This window comes from Lepisma saccharinum, chromosome 18, assembly GCF_977018435.1.
Source record: "Lepisma saccharinum chromosome 18, izLepSacc3.1, whole genome shotgun sequence".
NCBI lineage: Eukaryota > Metazoa > Arthropoda > Insecta > Zygentoma > Lepismatidae > Lepisma > Lepisma saccharinum.
Window position 1 is genome coordinate 19,100,153 of NC_139246.1, and position 25,775 is coordinate 19,125,927.

Consider the following 25,775-nt stretch of genomic DNA (forward strand, 5'->3'; position numbering starts at 1 on the left):
ATTCCCTTCCCTACCCCCTCCTCTCACCTTCTCACCCCTCCACCTAGCAGTACCTCGAGCAGTTATCAGCCATACGGCAGCACTGTGATAAGGAGGGTGCAAGCGGCGATCGTATTAATTTTGTTTGTTACGTTGTGCACTGTACGTCAATTGTACGTAACCCTAGTAAAACGAGGTGGCCGCGGTGGCTCAGTCGGTAACGCGTCTGACTACCATGCTCAAGGTCCCGGGTTCGATCCCCGGCCGGTTCAAATGTCAGTTTTCTAACGTTGGAAGCGGCCCCGGCGTCCACCCAGCGTCGAATAACATGGCTACCTGGGGGAAACCCTGGGGGTAAAGGCGGTCAGGGGCGTGATGCTGATCACATCACCCTCACTCATGACCGGATCAAAAAAGTGTGGGGCGTTACCCCCACACCCCCTATACGCCTTCATGGCGTGGTGCTAAGCACAGGGGAGCACTTTACTTTACCTAGTAAAACGAGAAAAATCTTTCTCGTAATTTTGAGATTCGTAAATTCGACTTGAATAGTTAGATTTTGAAAGAAAAAAAAAGTTTAGAAGCATGCACAATTTTCTTGCAAGACATTCGTTCCTTATTTGCAGTGTTATGAATATTATTATTGTTTGTTTTTCATTCTTTGAACTTTTCGCCTTCATTCTTAATGTACGTACAGGCTTGTCAATCAAGACATTATTTTGAAACATTCTATGTTCAATAAATGCATGTTTTTTCATTATAACATGAAGAATGAAACCCCAATATAAGGAAAATAATATTAAGAAAGAATGTCATTTTGTTTTCATGATGTAGAGGTTGTGTTGAAAATCTATTTCTTCATGTATGTAAAATTTACGTAGCGCTAGTTACACTGAAATATCGGAACACACTAGTGGTCTAGGTTTAAGCTAGCCACGAATTCCGAAACGGATTTACCTATGTTACAGTAGTACGAAATAAAGTAACATTTCTTAATACATGCGGTGTTTCTCTCTTTTCAGCGACAAAACACGAAAAACTCCCTTCAAGCGATAAAATAATCAGTTTTGTGTTTTTATATCAGTGGAAGATCAGTGGTTGTGGCTGGCCTTCGTCTTTTGTTGATTCCTTGGCATTCTGTTCGTGTTTGACGGATATTTTAAGAACTGGATAAATGAATCCTCTTCGGGAACAACGTGAACCTTAATTATTTTAACACTAATTATTATTATTTTTTACGGCTAAAATACGAAAATGTAGCAACACCGTAAAGCCATAGTTGATCCTAGGGATGTGCCGAAGCCGGTTACAGATGTATGAAAATCGGCAGAAATTGACATAGCGGCATCGGTATCGGCATCAGCAAAAATCCGATATTTAAACCGGTACAGATTATACTAGTTTTTTATCTTCTAATAAGTTTTATATTTTAGTTTTGTAAGATTTATTGAAAATTAGTTTCTGATTCTTCGTCATTGTAGAGTTTTTGTAATAAAATTATTGCAAACTCTCATTTAGAGGATCAACCTAACTCAAAATCAGAAATAAAACAGTACGTTGCTGAACCAACTAGTCCACGTGAACAGGATCTGCTGTTGTATTGGAAATTCAAAAATGAATATTCAAACCTGAAGCAAGTGCTGAGAAAATACTTGGGCATACTTGCTGCATCAGTATTCAGTGAACGAATGTTCACAGTTGCTGAACAGATTTGCGATAAGAGAAGAGGTACGTTACTTTCAGAAGTGCTTCCAAAACTCTTGTTTCTGAAGTTGAATCTGGCAGCAGTAGATTTCCAACATTAAGAACAGTAATTCATTTCTCATTTCAAAGAACTGCTTGTGTACTAATGTTGAATCTCTTGAGAGTGCAATAGATTAAACATTCATGGCAAATTTCTCACCCTTCTCACAGATTACCTTAGCGATCGCCAACAACGTGTCGTTCTTCCAGGAACTGTTTCTAACTTTCTTCCTGTCCTCTCTGGAGTTCCACAGGGTAGTGTTCTAGGACGTCTCTTGTTCATATTATTAGTCGATGACCTTGCCGACCATCTCACAGCTCCCTCTAGCAATTACCTTCTTTTCGCAGATGACTGTAAAAGTTTCAGGGAAATCTCCACTTCCGACGATACTCATCTTCTTCAGAATAGCATAGCAACATTTACTTCCTGGTGCCTGACATGGGACCTTACATTACATCCTAACAAGTGTTCTACTCTCACTATCTCTCTCAAGAAGAACCTGTTAAAGTCATCTTACTCCATCTCTGGCAATAACATCAAAGCAGTATCCTCTCACAAAGACCTAGGCAGTGTTTTCGACCAAAAGCTCACATTTGAGGAACATATTTTATTCACCACAAAAAAGGCCATGCGTCTCTTAGGTTTACTCTACCGTTTCACTGAAATTAGTGACATCTCAGCCCACACCTTGTACTTCAAATCTTTCATCTCGCCAATAATAGAATACTGCTCTCCCGTCTGGTCCATGGCATGTCCCACTCACTTCTTCAGAATCGATTCAGTCTTTCACTTCTTCCTAGCTATAGTCCGTCACAGGGTTCCCTCATTACGCAATTTTTCATCTCCGCATCTCTTGTCTTTTCTAAACTTACAAACTGCTTATCAGCGACGTTTACAGAATGATTCCAGTTACTTATACAAAATTGTGAATGGCAAAATCCGCTGCAACACAGTCCTTGAGGAATTCCACTTTAGAGTACCTATGCGCACAAATCGCAATACATGGTTATTTTATACAAAAAAACCTAGACTAGAAATTCAAAAAAGATCTCTCTTTTATAGACTTGCAGCACAATACAATGATCTCCCCTCAAGTATTGATATATTTTCCTCCGACTCCGAGTTTGCCTTTCGGTCTTCTATCAGAAGAAATACTTGTAATTAATATCACATAGTGCCATCTCTTACGTATTTTTTTTGTTCATTTGCTATTCACTTTTATGTTGTTTTGTTACTCTTAATTATTTCTTATTTATTTTTTATTTATTTATTTATTTTATTTTTTTATGCTTATTATAATTATTGCTTTCTCATCGTTGACACTTTCAGTGTAAAATGGCCACCTGTGCTGTATCTGAAATTTTCTCAATAAATAAATAAATCTGTGTTCTTCTTTAAAGTTCACATAACCACTTTTTGAAGATGCAAATGTACATAGCAAATTTATTTTTGTCATGCTGAAAATAACATCCCATTTCTGTTTAATAATCTTACGTATCGGAATCGGTTAAATATCGGCATCGGTATCGGTTCCAAAAATTATCGGTGAGTACATCGGCATCGGTAAATTTTCAGCTTCGTCACATCCCTAGTTGATCCCAACTTAAGAGAGTTCTGTATGAGGCCTTATGAGCTTTTACTTTTGACATCACCACCTCCAAAGAAGAGTGTTTTGTCACAAAGTTCAAATCGTTAATATTTGAAGAGAAAATAATGATAATGCACCAGGTATAGGGAATATAATGTTCTTTTCTACCCTTCTCTTACAATCCAGATCATCACACAAAAACATATTCGTTTCTTGTGTTTTCCGCGATCGGGGGAAGGGGGGGGGGGGAAATAACAGCCTGCTGGTTGTTGCCACTCGTTGTGGGGAAAAGCCGACCTCTGGAGCGTGGTGGTTAGCACATGGGTCCCGAGATCGAAAAGATCCTTACTTCTAAAGACTGGCATAAGTAGCATCATATGATGACACGCCCATATTAATTTAAAAGTTCCTCCTGTCCTCGGTTCTGTTAAGTTTTTAAATTAACAACAAGCACAAAATCTATAAATGCTTGTAATAAATAAAAGACAGAAATCAACTTACGAGTGATAGAACTTTTTAAAACAGTGATAATGATTCTTCTTATCAAAAATTGTTATCGTTATAAATTGTGAATGTTTTAAAGAATGACAGTCACACCTTCAAGATCAGTTCTTTAGTTTAGAAATGGTACTGACTATACAGGGCGACACCAAAAATGATTGCTGAAAGTATTAAGTAGTTTACGATACCTTTTTTGGGTCATATGTTTCGCACTAGTTTGATTGATTTTTGTAATTTTTTTTTTCTTCATTTGGCCACTAAGTTAGGAAACTGTGTTCCAGAAGTGAATCTGTATCGTTGTAGAGTGGCGTAAAGTAAGTCCCTGTGCGTGGTGAAATGTATCCCGCTACTGTTGGCTTCCTGCTTCTGAACGTCACGTGACGCAATTGGAAGGAAGTAGCCCCTGAGTTGATTACAAATTGGGTGACGGGTGTTCGATTCCGAGCAAGGCAGGTGATGCATATGTTTCCTTGTCATTGGCAGAGAGCTGTGGCGTCTCTGTCTATTCTATATCCGAAGAGGCAGTGGTTCGCATGGGGTAGAGAGAGCATACAAGATTCAATTACTTTATGATCACATTGGATCTAGTTTCGACCGAACTTTGACCCCGTGTTCGACTGACGGTCATTCAGATTTCATTTTATTTATTTGTCCGTCACACTAACACACACATACTCGTATATTTACAAATTAGAAATATGGCACTTAAATTGTGTATTAGTTTGGGCAAAGTTGCTAAGCTGAGTCAGCTGAGCGCCCCCACCCCCCGGCATTGCCGTCAGCCCCCTCTGAAATTTGGTGAAACTACTTTCTAAAATTTGTTCCCAGTGACGAGTGAAAATGTAGACATCAGATATTATTTTGTTCAGAACTTGATAAAGGTTAAATTCACAGGATACAAAGAACAGATATTCGTTCATTTGATTTACAAAGTACAGGGAAGTAATTAGAATATTCTCTCGGCTTCTGCTATGAGTGGGAAGATGAGATTTCTGCATGATATTGAAAATAAACTGTATGTACAGCAGTCAGCTCACGAGAAGATTCCCAAAGGAGGGGTGACGGCGTGCAGGGAGACCGGTCTATTTGCAGATTTTATGAGTAGCAGGAAGTCTTCCGCTATGAACAATGTCCTTGTCAATCATCTCCCGTGGGAAAATATCGTTCTTGATATATAGCTCCGAATCAACTTGTTCTTCCTTTACAAAATTAGTCTCTATCTTTTTTAAGTCGAAGGATGCGACTCTTCCCACGACGTGCGTAACAATTGGGTCCTTCAACCTACAAGTATATTTGTCACGTGTTGTGTCGGAAACTTTCGAATAAAAGAAATGATCAAGAAATGAAACAATGAGCCCAAAAATTTTCATTCCAAATCTAGACCGACAAAGTAGTGTTTACCATTGTTGGCATTTGCAGTTTTGGACATTGTAAGTGCAAATGAACGTTCTCCGCTTTCCCAATTATTTTTTTTCTAATACCAGTGCTGTAACAGCCAATTCCGTCGTTGAAAGTCTCTTTAAACATTGTAGTTATTACAATCCGCAGGCTCTTTATAGAAAAAAATCGGTGTACTCTGTCAAAAAACCAACATCTTACAGCGAGACCACAGCGCGTGTTTCTGACCCAGGATGCACTCCCCCAACCCCAATAGTGGAGTTGCCTGCCGCTACTTCACTTCGCTTCCGGCAGTGATCATCTCCTGAGCGGTGAGCTGTATTTGAACGATATTTCTACATTTTCTGTGTTCCATATTAACTTTATTAACTTAATGAACCCCCTCCCCCTCCCCAACACATAATTCACCTTCATATAATAAGGTTAAACTTTTGAAATTTGACTTGGTTTATATAGCTTTCCCCCCTGAAGCTCAAGTCTGGCTGCGGACTTGATCCCCCCCCCTCCTCCGAAATTCACGAATCTGACTGCCACACGTGTTGCTGTTGTTCCGCGTTTTTGAGCATACATTGGGTCCGCCGGAAGTTGAGCGGCAAGGAGTAGAGCATGGCCCAAGGTCCTTTTCGTTTTCACCCGGCGCTCGCGTGAGGTCCTGCAAGGCTTCAGACGACCACCACCCCCAAGCGACCTGCAATGCGACTGCTTGCTACCTACCTACATGCTCAAAATGAGTTTCCTCCTGAGGTTTATTTTAGTGGCTTTGTATCGATCTGAGAACAACGTTTGTTTAAGACTCAGAAATATGCAATCGGGAGTCAGTGGCGGACAACAGCCTTCTCTCGCGCGAGTTGAAGGGCGAATGCTATCCATTTTTTATCCTTCTTGCTCACGAAGTTAATTGATGAGTTTTCTTTAGCTGACAAGTCTCTGGGTGATTACTTTATTTTAGACGTTGAAGGGGTGATCTCTTACTTTTTGACGTCAAACTTTTTACTCTTGATTGTGTTTGAGGTTGATCCCTTCATCTACTAGGGATGTGCAGGATCCCGAAAAGCTGGTATGGGGATCGAAAAGAAAGAAATACCGTCTCGATCCCGACTTCGGGAAATAATTTCTGCATTGTAAGTGCCGGAAATTTTAGTTTTTATTCCAGAAATGCAAAAAATAATCATTTAAGGAAAAATGGCGTGTAGAATTCGAGAGTTCCAATAATGTCGGGAAATTTTCCGTGCGAAAATTCCCGTCCTGAATGTCGGGATTTTAAAAATTTCCCGTCCCACCAGAAAATTACTCCCACACACCCCTATTGTATGTTTCAAGGCGCTAGAGCTCTAGTTCTGATTGGCGTGCCCAAAGGAGGATTGGTATCATAACACCATTTGGCCTCCAGCATTCCAATGCTAGACTCTTTTTGAGAAAATGATAGAGGCATGTGATAATTCATCTGAAAGAGCTCTTCAAGACCTTTCTATAGCCTTGTTTCCATTCTGACAAGTTCCATAGTGCACTGTTTCCAATTCAAAACTTCTTCTGCAAAATCCGCCCGCAAACAACACTGGAATGCAGGACCGCAGTGTAGCGTGTGCAGTGCTTTAGAGTAGTTCAGTGTTTCTTTTCTTGTATTGTAATAATTTGGTGGTGATTTAACTTGTATAAAGATGGACAATACAGCTATGACGAGTTTTGTGGCAGGCACGTACTGGGGCGCGTCAAGTATCTGAACGCTCAGCGAGCAACGTGATCGCTCAGCTACTTGACGGCCAGATAGGCGTTGCTCCGCGAGCGCTGCTCACTTGATCGCTGAGCGAACTTGAACCTTCTCGCCGCAGAATATAGCGTTTTTGTGTTTCGATCTCTTGAGGGCAAAGGAAGAAGAGAAAAACTGTATGAGGATGGCGGGGTGGTGAGCCGCGATTGGCTGGCGACCAATGAGGAATTTATGATGAACGGCGAACGGCTTGCGATATAGTGTTATTAGAGAGGAAGTTCAAGTAACAGAAGGTGATGTAATATTCCAGTTTTTGTAATGGTATTAAAATGAATGTGTTGTTTATTCCAAATAATAAATATTAAATATACACCGTAGTTTTTGAAAGTTGTGCAAGGGTGTGAAAATGAAAATTTCGACAGTTTTGTTCACATCAACTAAACTATTTCCATAATTAACAGCTTTTGAAACACTGAAATCTTGTCCACTCGACGCAGCCACATTGATCACAGATTATTCAAAGGCACTGATATTTTGATCAATGAGCAAACAACGTGAAGTAAATTACCTGTCTGCTCAACGAGCGTCGCTCAGATACTCGACGGGCCCCTGGTGACATTCCACAACACTGACTCCTGTTCATATTGCTCTATAAGTTTTACTACTTTATCTCTCGACCACTCCATATTGTCCACAAAACGAACACTCACGTACAACTACACAACCAACTACAACAACTACACTCAAATAACAGGACAATGCGTGTGTCGTGACGCCGCTTCAGTCCGAACAGCGAGCACGTGGTTGTCGTCGCGTCGTCTGTTTCTACTCTAGTGCGCATGCCCGTGCCCCCAGGAACATGCTGCAGGTTGTTTCCATTGTCCGGGGCGCATGTTGTACGTCAAAATCGTTTGGGGCAATTTTGTCTCCGGCCTTGCGCCGCGGCATGTTGCAGACAGTTTTCATTTCAACAAATGCTTGGCACATGCCGCGTCGCATGCTGCGCGTCATGTTGCGCGGCAAATTTGTGGTAATGGAAACGGGGCTTAACGCCGTCCGAATCACTACTATAAGTGCCCTGATTGCAGAAATATTGCAATTTACAATTTACAAAATTGTGAACAAATTGATCGAAATCGCACATTTGCACCCCTGTAAATTCGGAAATACAAAAGATATGGATCTGCATCTTTGCATAGGTTCCTGCCCCAGGCGTCCCTTTCAGTATGCCAAATTTCAAATGAATGAAAAAAATGTAAGGTCGAGGCCCTTGTTGATTTGTCAGAATGGTTTCAGTTTCTCCGCTTGCTTAGGGCCGGTTGCACCATCGCCACTCAATCTGCCACTTTACAAAGTGCTGGATAACGACAGGCGGGAGATTTAGGCGGCGGTGGGTTGTACCAAGCATTTTTATCCTCGGCCTTGTAAGGTGGAACTTTCTCCTGCTTGCCGTACGACCTGGCAACAGAAACTGGAGAAAGTTGTGTTTTCGATTGTGTTTTGTTTGTTTATTAGTGCTAATGTCTGCTTGTCAATTCCAAATGCATGCTTTTTCAACTGAAATATATTTAAGAAAACTAAATATTTATTGCAATAAAATGAAACAGCTGGTAGAAGTAGGTAATGCATGTGTCGTACTCTCATATAATATCAAATTTATGTTATATGATACAATATAACCCGTAATTTTTCGAAGTAGTGGGAAGCTTACAAAATTTTCAATTTATTTTTCACGTACTCCAATTACCATAATGCAAAAAAGAATATTCCTCGTCTTATCTTTCAGTAAGACATACGGTCACTTTTTAAAAAATATTAAACACTACTAAACAGTGACCAAAATTTTACGAAGTCGTAACAAATGCAAGTTACATTTATATAATTTTAGTGCAAGGCTGACATATCTGAGTTTGTGTAAATATACGGAATGAGAAGAGCAATCTTCTATTCTGCTCTTACTAATTTATCATTCGTTTCTGTTAATAATTTATCAATCCGTAACCCCTTCTTTAGCGAATAGCGAGTATTAGTATTATCAACGTTGACCATCTTATAGGTTTCTTCTTTATTTATAATGCAGCTTTTGTGCAAGATTAATATTGAAAGTTGGTTGAGTAATAACGATGCAGATGAAAATTAAATTTTTGTATTCAAAACAAATTCGAATAGCACAAAAAAAATAATCGTTAATCAACGGTTCCATGTACAAGGTACATTTTGGGAATTACTATCATCTTAGCACAAAAGGAAGAATCAAATAGTAATGTAAAGTACCGTAGTACTGTATGTACGAATGTTTTATTCTTATTAAGAAAAAAGAAGAAACTCCAGGCTGTATATACTTTCAGATAGATAGTTTCGTGCAACGTTATATGCTAGTGCAATGCAAGAACGTATATATTTCTTTACAAAAAACAGTAATATTCACCAGGAAAATATACCTTGTACATACGTACAAGCTGTGGTCCTTTTTAGACGGGCGGATACGGACAGTATTAGTACCTTGGGTAATACATGCTAACAACACCAAACATGGCCTGCCTAACCTATCCACGTATGTACATAATAGCTTAAATAAACAAATTATAATTTGCCAAACCTTATTTATGCTATTATATGCCTACGTGGATAGGTTAGGCAGGCCAGGTTTGGTGTTGTTAACATGTATTTCCCAAGGTGCTAATGCTGCCCCTAGCCGCTCGTCTTTTTAGGCCAGTTATTTTGAAAAATCTAATACAAAATCATGTGTATTGCATATGAATGTTAAAAAAAAAAAACAGAAAAAACTTGAGTGCACGTTTTATGCATCTTCAGGCATGTAGATTCGTGCAAGGTTTATTACAATGGTGCATTTTCTTTGTATCTACGAAACGTAACACCATTCGGAAATTGTTCCTTGTATATACGTATCAACGCCGTAAAGATACTGCTGTACCTGTCTCTATTATTATTTTTCTTTGCCAGTTTTAAAGTACAAAATCTCGCACAATGTAATTAAAAATATGTTACTTCGCATAAAACGTTTCCTCTAAGTAGTAAATACCGAAAAAAAAACTTTGGCATTTACGTCTTATGCTCTCCCATGAATATTAGGGTAGGATTGGTTAGGTTAGGTACAAAACCAGTAGGAAATTGTTCCTTGTACATGCATGTCAACATCGTAAGGATGCTTGTTAACAGTAAACTTTTTTTGCCAATTTTGGAAGTTAACATACAAAATCACACATATACAATGTATACGTTTCTGATTGGTATTACGTCTTATGTACTACTAGGTATGTCGTTTCTTGCAAGGTTATTATTGTAAATGTGTGTGTTTGTAAAAAACACACCACCATTCGGAAATTGTTCCCTGTACGTACATATGTATGAACTGGACGGTAAGAGTAGCTACTGCTAAATATTATACGTGCATCTTTGCCAGTTGTTATTCGGAAACAACACATTACTTGTTTATTTGCAGTGTTACATTCACACCAATGGCGACGGAAGTGACTCTAATAATATTACACGTGTTTTAATCTTAAAGATTACAAATTACTAGGATTGCGAAAAAGCAACTGATGCATGGTGTACATTTCGTATATTGCGTTTGGTTGAAAAAAATTGTTACAGCACACACACATTAATTTATTTGGAACGGCATTTTAATACAATTTTGCAAGCATCAAACGCATTACTTTAACCTGGTTTTATTTTCTGTGCCCGCATGCACTCAAATCCTACATACGAAATTACAGTGAAACTGCTAATGCTAATATCAATATACAACATTTTCGGAACACACACGAAAATGACCACCTAATATTCATTTCTACACATATATTTACAAACGTTGCTTTATTCATTGCCGTTCCTGGGATAATTAACAAATCCGCCTTTTTTTTTGCTGTTATTAGGTAATGCAAAACATGCAGCAAACTTTCGCAATTTGCAACAGCTGATCGAGACTTTGCCATTTTATCAACTATAAAAGTGTAAACACAGATTATACTAGGTGCTGCACGTATCTGTTGGCTGCACAGTGTACTGCTTTTCCATGTTTACCTGGCACTTAACGCGTTAGGCGGAGCCCCGACCGCCACTTACGTTACACGGGACTTTAAGTGCTAGGTAACGTTAGGCGGACATTGAACAACCGCAAAATGGTGTTAAGTGGGGGATAAGACGTTAAGCGGAGATGGTGCAACCGGCCCTTAGACATCAGAAATTCACTCCAAACACAAAATTCTGAAAAATTAAATCTCATAAAACAAACTTTCCCTTGATTTTTAACAATGCCCGAACATTTGTGATTTGGCGATAATTTCCTAACTTCCTATACAAGTGAAGTATCCACACGGTTGGCAACGCTGCATTTATCTCTATTTTGGTCTCCGCAGCCAGGAGTCTCTTTGGCTTTCCACCTCATGTGGGCACTCCACGCCTACACACAGTTGTTTGCTCAACAATGCGCTTACCTGACATTCAATGTCTGTTCTATTCGTCTTCCACGCGTGGTTACGAAGCTTGGAACTCCGTTTACATGGTAACTGGCAGCCGCGGATCGACGGGGGGAGAGGGGGTGGCCCATCCCAATTGCCCGTACTATATTAGTTGTACCTTAGCATTGTAAATATATGGGATGTAAGGAATGACTCTTTGTGGAAGAACCCAAATGTGAACCTCTCTTCCACGTAATGCACCCTGGAGAAGCATTTTAATGTATTGGATATCCAGAATTGGATGTGTTTTGGATATTCCTTTTTGGACAAAATCTGGATATGTTTTGGATATCCAGAATTGGATGTGTTTTGGATATCCCGTTTTGGACAAGATCTGGAGACGTATTGGATATTTGGAATTGGACAATGTTTCTGACAGCCAGTTCTATTCATGTGTCGGCTATGTACTCTAGAATTGGTCGAGTTTCAGCTATCCAGTTCTGGATATCCCATAGACTCCAGAAATGGCTATCCATAATATCCATGGATCTGATCTAGACATTGTTGATATCCAATGGATATTCCTTGGAGATTTGTGCTATATGGGTTGCAGACTATAGTGGGACCACAAGCAAAAGAACCAGCGCAGAACCGCGTATCCTGTGCATCGTACCCATGCGTATAGGGGAGGGGCAGAGTGGAGCAGCAGGTTTCAGCGCTTACCGAGCTAAACGGATAGCGGGGTAGATGCGCGAAGGCTTCTGGTAGAAGGTTCTTTTGTTTGCGGTCGCTCTATAGCAAGGCTCTGGCGTTTGGACTCTCGACCAGTATAATCCTGTGTGAAGATCGTGTTGTGTTGCGATTGCCTCTTCATCTCTTTCATCTCTTATCACCATTCATCCATCGTCGCGATTAACCTAACGTGGCAGAAAAGCGAAGTAATGTATAGAAAATCAATCAATTAATATTGTGTGTGTGTATATATATATATATATATATATATATATATATATATATATATATATATATATCGCTTGTTTCATTGATGTAAGTCTTGTCAGTACGAATGTCCATTATTATTATTATTTCCTAATTCTATATTGAGACATTCTCATTATTATGGACATTTCAAAAAGTCAATATTTGTTTTTAGTCTATTTATGCCCAAATAGGTTTCAGACTTTTCAGGCACCCTGTAATTCTCAAGTAAATACAAAAATAATGACGCATGAAAAAGCCACTGAAGGTTTAATTAAATTCACGTGGCTGTATTGTAAATGAAAGGCAATGTTGCCAGCAACAGAAGGCAGTAAAATAATAGGTTATCTTAAAAATACACATTTACGGCCAATAATATCCACTTGAATTGCCTTGGTTGTTTCCTACCCCTCCCTTCCCTTCTGCGTAAAACAATAGAGTGTATCCAGTTGACCGTGCTCGGTGGTGCTGAAATCATGTTGCGATGGCAACCATGAATCTCCAAAATGCCTTTATTTTCCTATTTAATTTTTATCTTTGATGGCAGCTTTTTGCGAGCTCCAACGCAGTCGCGTGGTTGGAACAACAGATCATACCGAGACGATACTCGTCTTGTGAACGTGGAAATTTGTCTCTCGATATCGTATCGAAATTATAGATGCACAGACTATTTGTTAAAACAAGTTCACATTGTAAGTTTTTGCACACTGCTCTACCAACAGTGACGTGGCCACGATATTCGAAAAGGGAGGGTTGCGTATACTTTTTTTTTAGTGAACCTTTATTTTGTCATCTTTTCCTACATTTGACGTTCTCTTTTTAGAAACCCTGAGTCACAAGTGGGACTTATGACAACACTAACATCCCTTGGACACGCCCTTGTCTACCAAGATAAAAAAAATCTCCAGCTCTCATTGAATTTTCGATCCCAAGCGAGTGAGGGAGTATGAGTGATGCAATCAGCTGCTTACCATGTAATCCTGCCCCTGTGTTGCCAAAACGTCGTCACTTTTATTTGATGTTCATCATGAAGACAGAAACCGAACACAGCGAAACCAGGAGCGTAATATGTAACGTCGTTGCATAAGTATTATCAATCAAATTGTCCATCACCATAGGCGTCGCGAGAACAGAAAAATCATCATACCCAAACTATGGGAAATTGATTTGGTGACTTTGCTTGGGAACAGCTGGCAACACTGACACGCGAAGCTTCCTTCTTTGCGGGGCATACAACCCGAGTTACCATGGAAACCGCTGCAGCCAAGCAACCTAAGATTTCCCGCCAAATGAAAAGTTTCCTCATTTCGGAGCGGGAAATGACATCTAAGCTCCTTGGAGGTTTCCTCTTCGCATTTTTTTCTGCAATTGTGCTTTCCGTTAATACTTTTTCCTGCGTGCTTTCTTCATCTGTTGGCAATGCAGGAAACTATCGAAGGTTTTAGTGGCAAATCTGCACATTTTAAGTAGCTTAATTCAGACTCCTAAGGGTCAGAGAAGTATTAACATATAACAGCAATAATCGCTTTTCATCAGAATTGGAATGTTTTTAAGCATGGGGATTGCTGACAATTTTTGTAAGGGGGCAGATTCTTTGATTGATTGAGTTGGTGTTTTAAGTTCACTTTATGCACAGTAAGGCTAATCGGGACTGAGCCTACACTTTATAAAGTGGGATGCGAATCATGTGCCTCCACCGGGTATAGAACCTGGGACTCGATACAAGGCCACGACGATACCACTGTGCCATCGGGAGGCCCAAAGGGGTCAGATTATTTTGTATAAAGTTAATGTAATAATAATATTATAACCAATAATAATTAACATAGTATCGGAAAGTATCGACTGGGCTGTTCAGAATATGCAAAAATCCTGGGATTTATGTAAAATGCATAGTTTTCATTATTTTTGCAAACATCTTTGTTGGAAAAATGGATTTTATAATTCGATGATTATTTCGTGTGAAATTATTAATATTTTAAAGCAAAACTTGGGTAGTTTGCTATGATATAGTTGCAATGGAAAATGTATAAACATTCTGAACTACTGTGAATTGTTACAATTTTCAAGTATCTGCCCCAGTATTGCTCCCCTCCTTTTTGCCACTTTTTACCCTGCCTTATGCTAAACCTTATGTACCAAAGGAAAGTAAACTGTACTTCCCCCCACTTTTTGCACCTTGCCCCCGTAATAATTGTAAGCTGGTATTATTATTATTTCCTTGCGGATATTTGTACTCGATGTACCATATGAATGAATATGAGGCATAACTGTTGCTTCTCAAGAGAATCTATTTTTAGAGAAGATTACCATCTTTCTTTATTATTAGCAACATACTAGAAGACAATAAAATAATATCAAACTCCATGAGAAATTACATTCATTTTTCACATACTATACAGCTTGCCAACTATGACAGTCAATTCACCATATGCATGGTGCACAGTGGATAATCATGTGACTGCAACAGCCAATTCACCAATCACTGGCATTGAAGCTCCTTCTGGCTAAGGCGTGGTTAGCAGAAAATATGACAATGTCATTGGCCTGTCTCCTGCAGAGTTTCTCACTCTGTCTGTGCATCCATCTGCCATTGTATGTGGCAAACCGTTTATGTGGTCTCTTGTTGCATACACACACAAATAAGTCTTACTTAGTGCTCAAAGCAGGGAGAAGATGGAGGATGCCATCCCCCCAGTTAAGAAAATTTGAAAAGCATCCCCCAGCCTGCTCCATTGCCTCCATGATCCCCAAACTCGATAAAGCATTCCCCCCCACCTAGGAATTTCTACTTCCAGCTCTGGTTCACTAGAGTCAATATTAAAAATAAATTAATTTTTTTGGATAAATACATATGAGCATCAAGAAACAGTCATCTTATTGTGAAAGCATTTCCGGTAAGAATGAGTTATCCCATCATATGAACTTTGTGCATTTCAACTAAGTTGTCAGCCTCCGTGGTGGAGTAGTTATAGTCAGTGCGCTAGCTATGTTAATGACCAGCTGGCTTTGAAGTCCACTGAGCATGCCTACCAGCTGCAATAATCACATTCATCGCACAGTGTTGCCAGACATCTACTCTACACCACCTTGTCCCTCCGTGCACAAGTACCTTCCCATGGTCTCCACATTGAAGTTGCAAAGTACGGCAACAACCTATCTGCAGTCATGTGACTGAGACTCCACATGGAGTAGACGAGCAGAATGACAGCTGTGCCCATTGGCTGAAGGTTGAGTGTGATTGGATGAAAACAACTCGCCCGTTATTTATCCCCACCCACGTTCATGGCAGCACCTTTCTTCAGGTCTTTGACGTTAACGAAGTAAACACGTGGACTATAGCACATTGTGCTACGGTGCCAAGGGTCCCGGGTTTAAATCCCGGTCTGTACATGGGTGTTCTTTGCAAGTGTCCCTTCATCATATCATCACTCATCCTCATCTTCGGGATTACCAAAAAGTGGCAGAAAAGTGAAGTAAAATAACCAAATCAATAATTTCAACTAAGGCAACAATAACACCTAAAATATTGTTTGGTAATTCTTGATATCTGTTGGTTTTACAATACAGTTGTTTTGCACGTGTTTTTCAACTATTGCACTCATGACATTTGAAGGCAAGAAATGAAGAACTTGGTTCATAAAAAAAGTGTACATTCAAAATATAATGGAAGTATTATGTTGTTATGGGGAGGGATTCCCTAACATCCCTCCCGTAAATTTGCATCCTAATCATATGAAAAAAGTATTGTCAATTGTGTAACTTGTATAATAGAAATTACTTTTGTTGATTTAGTTAGCGGTAATTCTTATATATTACATGTTATTGATTATTGTTGATAGTGTTAAAGAGTTGTTTCTCCTTGTATTTCATACAATTTATGCAGGTTTTTCCTTGATTTCAGGTTGTATGATCAATATTCCTTCCAGATGATTCCAGTTATGGGTCAACTAATTGCAGGAGACTGGAAATCGTATCAGTACCTCGTTGAAAGCATAAGGAAATTTCCAAATCAGGTATGTACTCTTGTATTTTTGTTTTAGGAAAAAGGAAAGAAAATTCTAGGGGGCAAATATGTTTTGGAATATTAACAAACAAGCATACCGAGTTTTGCCCAAAAAAAAAAAAATCACAGAATGGACAACAAGTACTCAAATGGTTATTCTATACAGGACCTGTTAACTACTAGAGTTATTGGTCACTGCCCATGTTACACAATATTTACATTAAATGTAATGCCTCAAAATGAAGTTTAAAGTTTTACAAGTACTAATGCAGGCTGCATAAAAGAACATGATGGGCTGTAGTTTGGTGGCCCTTGAATAGACAATAAATACTCTTTCAGTATCAAAATCATCGAGAATTGCCAGCGTTTTCATGTTCCATCTTGTTCCACATACCAATCTTTATAATTTGTGGTGATGGGTTATTGGGTACAGACCCTGTTCCCAGAAATTTGTAAAGTAGCTATGACTTATTGAGACAGTCAGTGGTTAGTTTCATGATGGTACTTTTGAAAAATATATAGTCTGCAGGGGATATAACCTCAATCAGCACCCTCTGGCATACAAATTTCATGGCTCAAAATCCAAATAACCATATGTGGTGCCTCAATTGGCCACTGGGCATAAACTGACCTTGAAGTAAACTTTTGACACAAATATTGTACCCTCACAGAATGCCAGCGTAAAAAAATTATAAGTCCCACTTTTTAATGTGTGTCCAACTTTTTCTACCTTAAGTTGTTCATCACATCCATATGCAACAAATATTTGTTGTCGATTTTCTAAAAATTGTAATTTGCAACTGCAAAAGAAATAATCCTGAGCATATCTGTAGTCCATCTGCCTTTGTTACAAACATCAATATAAGTGGGCAAGCGCTGACTGGATGAGTTCACAGGCAAAATTAGGGTAGGAAAATCAAACAGTTTCTATGAAAACCATCTGCTGCTCAAACATCATTCATCTTTCATGCAACGGCAAAATACATTAAGTCTTCACAAACGCAATGCCAGCGACATACAAACAACATACTGCTCTGCAACCTACAGCATTGTTTTGTGCATGTTCCTACTGACTTGCCGTATCTCATGTAGATTAATTCTCTGTATCTACTCGTTTTCTGCAGTCAGACAGGAGATGATATGAGCTCAGAAATGTTTGTAGATACCAATAAAGAAATACAATTTACTAATACCAATTACTGATGTTTTACTGATCCAATATTAAATTGCAGATGTTGCATGAAGTACCTGAATGGTTCATTAATGCACTAAATGAATGTATGCAACCAGGTGACTGCAATGGGTTTTACCCATTGGGCCCCATCTGCATAGGCACCTCCACTAGGGAAAGTTTCTTCGAAAAGGGCTACAAAATGGAAATATGAGATATTTGAAGCATAGTACAAGTTTTTCTTTTATTTATTAAAAAACTAACTGAAATTGTATAGGCAGCCTGGTGATGATGGTATCCCAGGTCTCTGCATTGCATTTAAAAAACTAGACCTGGTTTTTACCATAGAAAAGCAGGGTGTGCAAATTGTACTTTTTATGTTTTTAAAAATAACCAAATGGCACTATATTACAGAAATATTAGATTGAAAATTGCTATAAACTGATATGGCTATACCAGTTGATACCAGTAGAGTAATCATTAATGTGTCACATCTCTAATAGGAAATTCTCATGATAAATAAAATTAAACTTTACACTAACACTGGAATGAAATTTAGACCTACATCAGGTACTACTTTAACTATTATATATGTGATGAAATGGTTAGCATAATGTGCTAGAAGGGCAGAAACCCTAGGTAAGGCATGGCCATGCCATTGTTTTAGTTCCATCATCTCCACCTTCACCAACAGTGCCCAGTATTTTCGAAAAGGAGGAGGGTTACATATCTTTTTTCAGGAATTCTGGGCCAGAGGAGGAGGGAAGGGGTTAGGACCCCTCCCCCTTGGGCACACCCAATGTTCACCTGTAACCTTGAGGCAGAAAAGCTTTGCACAATATGAAATATATTGATGTTTTAAAATGCTCCTAAAGCATTCATGAAAATGTAACAGCGTTTGATATCCTGTACCAGTTTTTCACAATAGATAATAGTCCTGCTAATAGTGGTGGCATCAACATATGTATGCACACGTGGCCAGATTTAAAGTGTCACTACCCCTAGGTCAATGCAGATAAAAACTACTCTCAAAACATTAAAAGTGTTTTTTTTTTTGCTGCTTACCCATTTGGAGCTCTGTTAAAGGCATTTTTTCCTATCTCTGTCAAAAATATATTTCTGTATTTTTATGAAATAAAAGAACTCCATATCAAATGCTAAATTTCTTACATTGGTAGCAGTATGACTCATCACAGGGGAATGTTTATTAATCAGTGCAATTTTCATTTTTATATAAGATTTCCATAAATTTTGTAATAGTTCAGGGATATATATCTTCATGGTTTCCTACAGCTGGTAGACTGTCAGTCGAGCTGGGCATTACTATAGTCGTTTTCACGTTCAGAAGACACAATGGGCTCTTATGGGCAATGCTTTTCTTATGGGAAATATGAGCGTGCTGTTGTGAAATTTCTCGATTTACAAATTTAGCTTAAGTAAAATCGGTACGAAATTTTGTAGAGAATACGATGGTGAACACAAAAAACTGGTAACTTGCTTACATAATTTTAGATAAATTAAAAACGCAGATTTTCTGTAAAAACACAATTTTTACATTGTTTTCATTCCTAACGTTGAAACATGTCGTAAAATTGAAGCATTCATTATTAAAAAAATTGACACTGTTTTTTAATTGTCATAGTTGACGGTGGTACTCAGAATTTATCAATACTTTAAAGCATATTTGCATTAAAAAATATTCAAATAAAGTATGTGGAGATTTTTTATATTCGTGCAGTAGAAAATGTCGTCGCTGTCCATTTTTTGTTCTGTAATTCCAAGTAAAAACTTCCAGCGACAAAGTTGTGGAGAAAATAATGAAATTATTTTTTATAACCACTCCAAGGTTCCCAGAAATATTACTTCCATGCATTTGGAGTTTCTTTTTAACCCGTACCGCGCGCGAAGTAAGGAGACGTTGTCTGGCCATCTTGAGCTGACTCACCGCAGCATTCCGGCTAATCACCACCAAGTTTTCGAGTTGTTATTTTATTTCCATTCAGTAAAAATATGAACTTCATGCAATTTGTTATAATAAAATTTAAATTACTTAAATTTAATAATTGCACATAAATTCATAGACACCATATTAACCTTTGAAAGGCTTTCCAACACGTGACAAAATATGGGGCTTCAAGATAGAAATATGACATGCCTTGCTTGAGTCATTCACGTCTTATCAATTCACGTGGGCCATAACTAATTTGTTTGTTTGGGTTGCAACTTGAATCTAACCCATGTGCCAGGTTCCCCTTACTTGAGTGAGAGATCTGCTTTGGTCTGTTCAGACTTTTTCCCTCTCTCGAAAAAGTGTTTTCAGTTGTGCGAGCTCTCAGTGATTTTTACTTTTTTAAGTGATTTCTGAAGTGTCATATTCGTGCATTACACTCGCGTGTGTAGTGATCGCAATGGATCATAGTAAATAGGGTAACTGTAACGTTCACAGTATAATATTAATAATTACATATAATTATCATTATATATACAAAATATGTAACACCTTCATTGTGAAGGAAGGTCATCATTTCCCGGCGACATGAGCTAGCGCTGTATTGGCAACACTGTGCAGTTTCTCCATAAGTGCCGCTGTGTCTTCTGAACGTGAAAACGACTTTAGGCCCAGATCACCTCTCCTTGGAATTTCTCATCTCGCCTTACAAAATAATTATACTTTTTTCAATTGAGGTATAATTTGGAGACTACGTCTGATGCATTACGAGCCAAGTGGCACCCAAGTGTCAAGATAAGTTTAGAACAACTGGATAATAGTTACATTTGATAAAATATTATTATTTGAGAACTTCTTTCCCAGGATGAGGAAAATGCTTCTACAATGTTATTCTTTGTGCAGGGGATGATAATGGTAAATCAAGAAGCTTTCAAATCACAGGGAACTGCTTTTGTTCCATGTGAATGTTGTTCTCAAATTTTCCAAATCCGATGCACCTTTCATCCTGGTGAATGTCTTCTCATATGCGAGTGAATGAGATGTTTCTAACATCATTCACCATCTCATATTGTCATCGCTTATGGCAAATGACATTAGTTAGGGGGGAGTTTACATAATGCAAGCCTCTGCTGAATGGTTTTCTGTATTTCCATTACGTTTTCTGTTACTTGGGTAACATTACACAAGTAATAGTAACAATGCTTTGTTACTGTACATTACTTTCATAATTTCATAACTGGAGGAGATTTATTTGGCAGGACAAAACCTATTTTGTCGTATTGTTTTAAACTTGTACATGAAAAGTTACACTGAGAAAACATGCTCCACAGAGAACCATTATTATTTACACAAGTATCACATCTGCTAACTCCTTACTTTTTTTTAAATAACTTGCCCGACTATAGCGACATGTATGCTGTCTTTCATGTGTGTTTTGTCAGGTCCCAACAGAACTCTGTAATTTACCTCTCTCCAGTGGTGGTAATAAGGGTCTTGTAGACCCTGGTGTGTAGAAGGGAGGGGCAAATAGTTAGTTTTGTAATCATTAAGAAACCTTTGTTTTGCCCATTGTTCAATTTGTAATATTTAAGATATAAATTTTTCAAGTTGAAAAGTGTGCTGAAAGTTTCAAGTAAAAAATGAATGAATTTTGAAATTTTGCACCTGTCACATTATACAGGGTCCAGCCCCCTTACCATAACTACCAGGCCCATAGCCAAGGAGGGCACCATGCCCTCCCCCCTCTCGAACTATGAAATATTTAAATGTTAACCGATAAAAAAAAACTACAAAAATAACCGACGATTTTCTAATTTCCTTGCATAAATGAATGTATGTTCGTTCCTTCATTATATCATCGCTCATCATAATTGTTAGACAAACTTGGCAGAAAAGCAACACAAAATAACCTAATTCAATAAATCTCGCTGAATTTTTCTTACACATTTTCGGATCTACCCCCTCTCCTTTAAAAAATCTTGGGTTTGGGTCTTATAGCAACAAATGCAAAATAAAGATAAAACATGAATGTAAGACTAATATAACTATGAAATCTTCTTATTGATCATTATTAATAGAAAGCAAGAATTAAATAAAATCTAACACTTAATAAAACATTTCAACTATATACCCCAGACATTTTCGGATCTGGCCATTCCTTCAAAAAAATCATGGGTATGGGTTTGATTATTATAATAATTGTAATGTTGGAGGACTAAAATATTCTTGGTTTAAAAGCCGAGGCTGTAAAGTGGCCCTTGGTACATATGACAAAACACAGAACAACACACACACAGCCCTACATAGATTATACTGGCTGTAGGTCCAATGCCAGAGCCTCCTTAGTCTGCAAAATGCAGTCCAGGGTGTACTACATGGAAATGAGGTTAACAATTGGGTGTACTACGTGGAAGGTTCACCCCTTACACCCTGTTTCAAGTAAAGGGCCTCGCTTCCATATTCTGCATACAAGAGTCCCTCTATGAAACATCTTTGTCATTGTGATGAAAGAAATCGTTCATTTTTCAAACATTTTTTATGTATAAAAATTTAGCAATTCATACAATGTAATGCAAGAAATGTCTGGTGCAACAGGCTCCCTGTCCATAGCAAGTAGGGTTTGAGGCACTCTTGAAGAAAGGTTTTTAACATTAAGTACAAACAATACTTCCTTGTTGTTTTCAAAGTATTCATTACAGTGTAGATAAAATATGTTGATGCTTTATATTGACGATTTATATAAAAGAATGAAACTTGAATGGAATCACTTTCCATTCTATAATAGGACCACAGGCCAAAGCACAGAACCAACCGCGTGTCCTGTCCATCCTACTCGCATGTGGAAGGGAGGGTTAGAGTGGAGCAGGCTTCCTTGTGGCCCAAGTTGAACAGGTGGAGGGGAAGATGCATGAAGACTTGGCTAACGGTTCTTTTTGTTTGTCACTCTATACAGTGTGTTTGGACAGTTTTCCTGTGGGTGTTGTGCTTATAGTGGAGTGGAGCCTTTGTTTTTCAGGGGACAAGGTGAAAATAATGAGAGATCTAGGAACATAAAATCATAGTTCCACTGCAGTCTACTGTGCTTGGTAGAATTTTCTTCTTAAACTACCATGAAGGGAGGTAGAGGTGTGGGAGGGTGTGTTTCACTAATGTTTGATCTTCCTTTGACAGATTACAATTGTAGGGAGCCTGACAGACAATTTGCTCTAACTTTCTGGTAGGAATGGCCAGATCCAGATATCGGATAATTTTCTAGCGATTTCAAGTACCCAGATATAGGATATTCTGATAAATATATATACGTGGGCACAAAGTTGCTTTCCTCAATAAATGAAGAAATCCATGATTGGGGAAAGAGACTGTGCCCACCCTGTATATACAGTGCGTCCATTTCGATCTGCAGCCGAGAGATCGGGAGAAACGTGGCGGGCGGCGCTGACGGAGATGCCGACATTTGAGGCCTGTAATGCCCTGTAATTTTTGTGGACATCTTGCAAAACGAGCACTAACCTGTGTTATAACACGCAAAAGTTCTTCTGTAATTCTTCCAAGTTCAACCCTTATATACACAAATAAATACACTTTAGAAATTATATTAAGAGCCACAGATAATACTCTGTAAAACATTTTAATCATAGTTTTGACCAGTAACGTCCTGCTTAAGTTTATATCCTTGAAAGAGTTTTGTGTCGATGGGGATCGTTTGGAGGTTTCAAATGTGCAACACTGTATCAAGATTACGCTGCAGACGAACCGTTAAAAGCTAATGGTGTTCGTGAGCTTCCTTGCAATCCGAAATCTCCTAGCTCAAGTTTTTTGTTCCTTCGCGACTACAGAGCTGTGAATATAGTGGCAGGCAGATGTAAACCAAGAGCGTGTTAATTTCATACTGTGCGTAAGAGTGTTATTCTTGGTTACTTGCCGTTACTTGTTTGTGTTATTGCAGTGTGTATGTGTGTTGTGTCAGTCAGACGATTGGAATGCCAGCCGCAAGGTTCACGTTAGAACAAAAGATTTTTTATGTATGACACTTACGTGAAAACAGACTCGTGTCGAGACGTGTGTAGGCAATTTGTACAGAAATTCCCAGGCGTTTCACCTCCACATAGAGATACGGTTAGACGTCTTGTCCTTAAATTACGAGAAACTGGATCGTTAAATTTTAAAACACCTAAGCAAAAACGACGGATTCTAACCGAAGCAAATCTCTATGAAATTGGTGCAGCGTTAAAACGTTCTCCAAACAAACCTCTACGCCGTGTTTCACAGGAGATGGGCGTGTCAAAATCATCAGCACATACAGCCACTAAGCTACTAAAATTAAAACCGTACAGAGTTTCTATAGTGCAAGAATTATGGCCCCCTGACAACGTAAGAGTAAATTTCTGTAATTGGGTTTTGCAGAATATTGTAGATGGTATTGTTGATCCACAGTTAATAATTTTTTCAGATGAGGCATGGTTTCACTTGCGTGGTCATGTTTGTTCACAGAACAATAGATGCTGGAGCACTGAAAATCCCCGAATAATACACGAAGTTCCGTTACACGATGCAAAAATTGGTGTGTGGTGTGCTGTAAGTGCCAAAAGAATAATGGGGCCTATATTTTTTGAAGACACAATAAATTCAGAGAGGTACCGCACACAAATACTCACGCCGTTTTTTCAGTTGTTATCAGATAATGAGAGACAATATGGGTATTTTCAACAAGATTCGGCCACAGCCCATACCGCCGCTGATTCTTTGTACGCTATAAGGGAGGTGTTTGATGACAGAATAATTTCAAGAGGTTTATGGCCTTCACGTTCGCCAGATCTTACCGTATGTGACTATTATTTGTGGGGAACCTTGAAAAATAGAGTCTACCGAAATAACCCTCATAGCATCGACGAACTAAAAGACAATATAAGGGCAGAACTAGGAAGAATTACGGAAGAAGAACTTTTGCGTGTGAATCAAAATTTCATCAAACGATGCCAGGAATGTGTGAATGTAGGTTGTCATCACTTTGAACAACTCTTATAACACAGGTTAGTGCTAGTTTTGCAATATTTATATAAATGTCTGCATATGTCCATAAAAATATGCGGGCATTACAGGCCGCAAATGTCGGCACCTCCGTCAGCGCCGCCCGCCACGTTTCTCCCGATCTCTCGGCTGCAGATCGAAATGGACGCACGGTATATGGATTATCTGGACAATTTTATTGTATATCAGTTTTACGGTCCACATATTCTTTTATTATTAATTTTCATATGTCACTGTATAGATTTTCTACAAATCCTTCATCAAATCTGTTATCCAAATATTGGATAATTTGAAATCTGGATTTTGTGGCGATCCCTACTTTTTGGTAAATGGTACTTTTGTTGTGTGCATACATTATACATGCATCCTTGGATTGGGTTGCAAAATGAGACCCTGCTGCAGCTTTGGTTCTGTTAACTTTTAGTAGCAGCATGTTTGCAGCAGGAAAGGAGGTCCAGATGGGGCATGACATACTTGAATTTCAATGAGCATGTTTTTCAAATATGAGTAGATATACAAAAACACATCAATTGAGAACTGTGCATCTGAGAGAGTTGTTCAATTTATTTTGGGTGGAATTGCAAGAACTTTCACAGGAAGTAAAATACTGACATCACACCCTCAAAAGTAATGAGATTTTGTTGGACCATACAGACTTGCCAAATTAATATATTGACTTAAAATTTTATCTTCTAACTACTTGTTGGATGGAGGATGAAAATATTTCACTTTCCAAGAAAAGTGTGGTCTTTTCCTGAAAATAAATTTATGAAAACCTGGACACCCATCCTCTGGTTACGCATTAAAGCCTTACTTGGAGACCATTACCTCAAGTGAAACTAACAATTGTTTCCTTTTCAGGAAGAATTCCTTCAAATGATAAATGCCGAGGGTTTCCAGCATTCATCGTACGAAAACCTCTCTTGTGGTGTTGTAGCCATACACTCTGGATTTAAGCTATGAGCTTTATAGCGGAGGATAGAAACTAAGGTGTTCTTTTTATATGAAGAATTGTATTATTATGTACAAGTTTAATAGTGTTTATTGTATTTATACATGTTACAATAAGACATATTTCAATCTGTTTCATCTTTGTTTTAATGAAACAAACTTTGCCTCTACAGCAATATTAGAAATACTAGTTACTTTTGACTTGCTGAATTTTTTATGTGCAAGTTAGGATTATGATTCCGGAATTAATACTGTTAAGTCATTTATAGTACAGGCTGCCAAGAAATTTACTTTTGTGCCAATTTTCTTATGTGAATGTTGTCATGCAAAAGAATAACAGGTGAGTTTGAC

The 25,775-nt window shown here is 38.4% G+C and overlaps 1 protein-coding gene across 1 annotated transcript in view; it reads left to right on the top strand.

Moving 5' to 3' along the window:
• Positions 1–25,559, top strand: part of Coq5 (ubiquinone biosynthesis protein COQ3, mitochondrial) — a 120,396-nt gene extending 94,837 nt beyond the window's left edge. Inside the window, exons 5-6 of the mRNA XM_083140257.1 lie at positions 16,225–16,336; positions 25,335–25,559. Of these exons, the coding sequence (XP_082996383.1) occupies positions 16,225–16,336; positions 25,335–25,436 (214 nt within the window). The 3' untranslated portion in view covers positions 25,437–25,559. The remainder of the gene's footprint in view (positions 1–16,224; positions 16,337–25,334) is intronic.
• Positions 25,560–25,775: the final 216 nt, after the last annotated feature.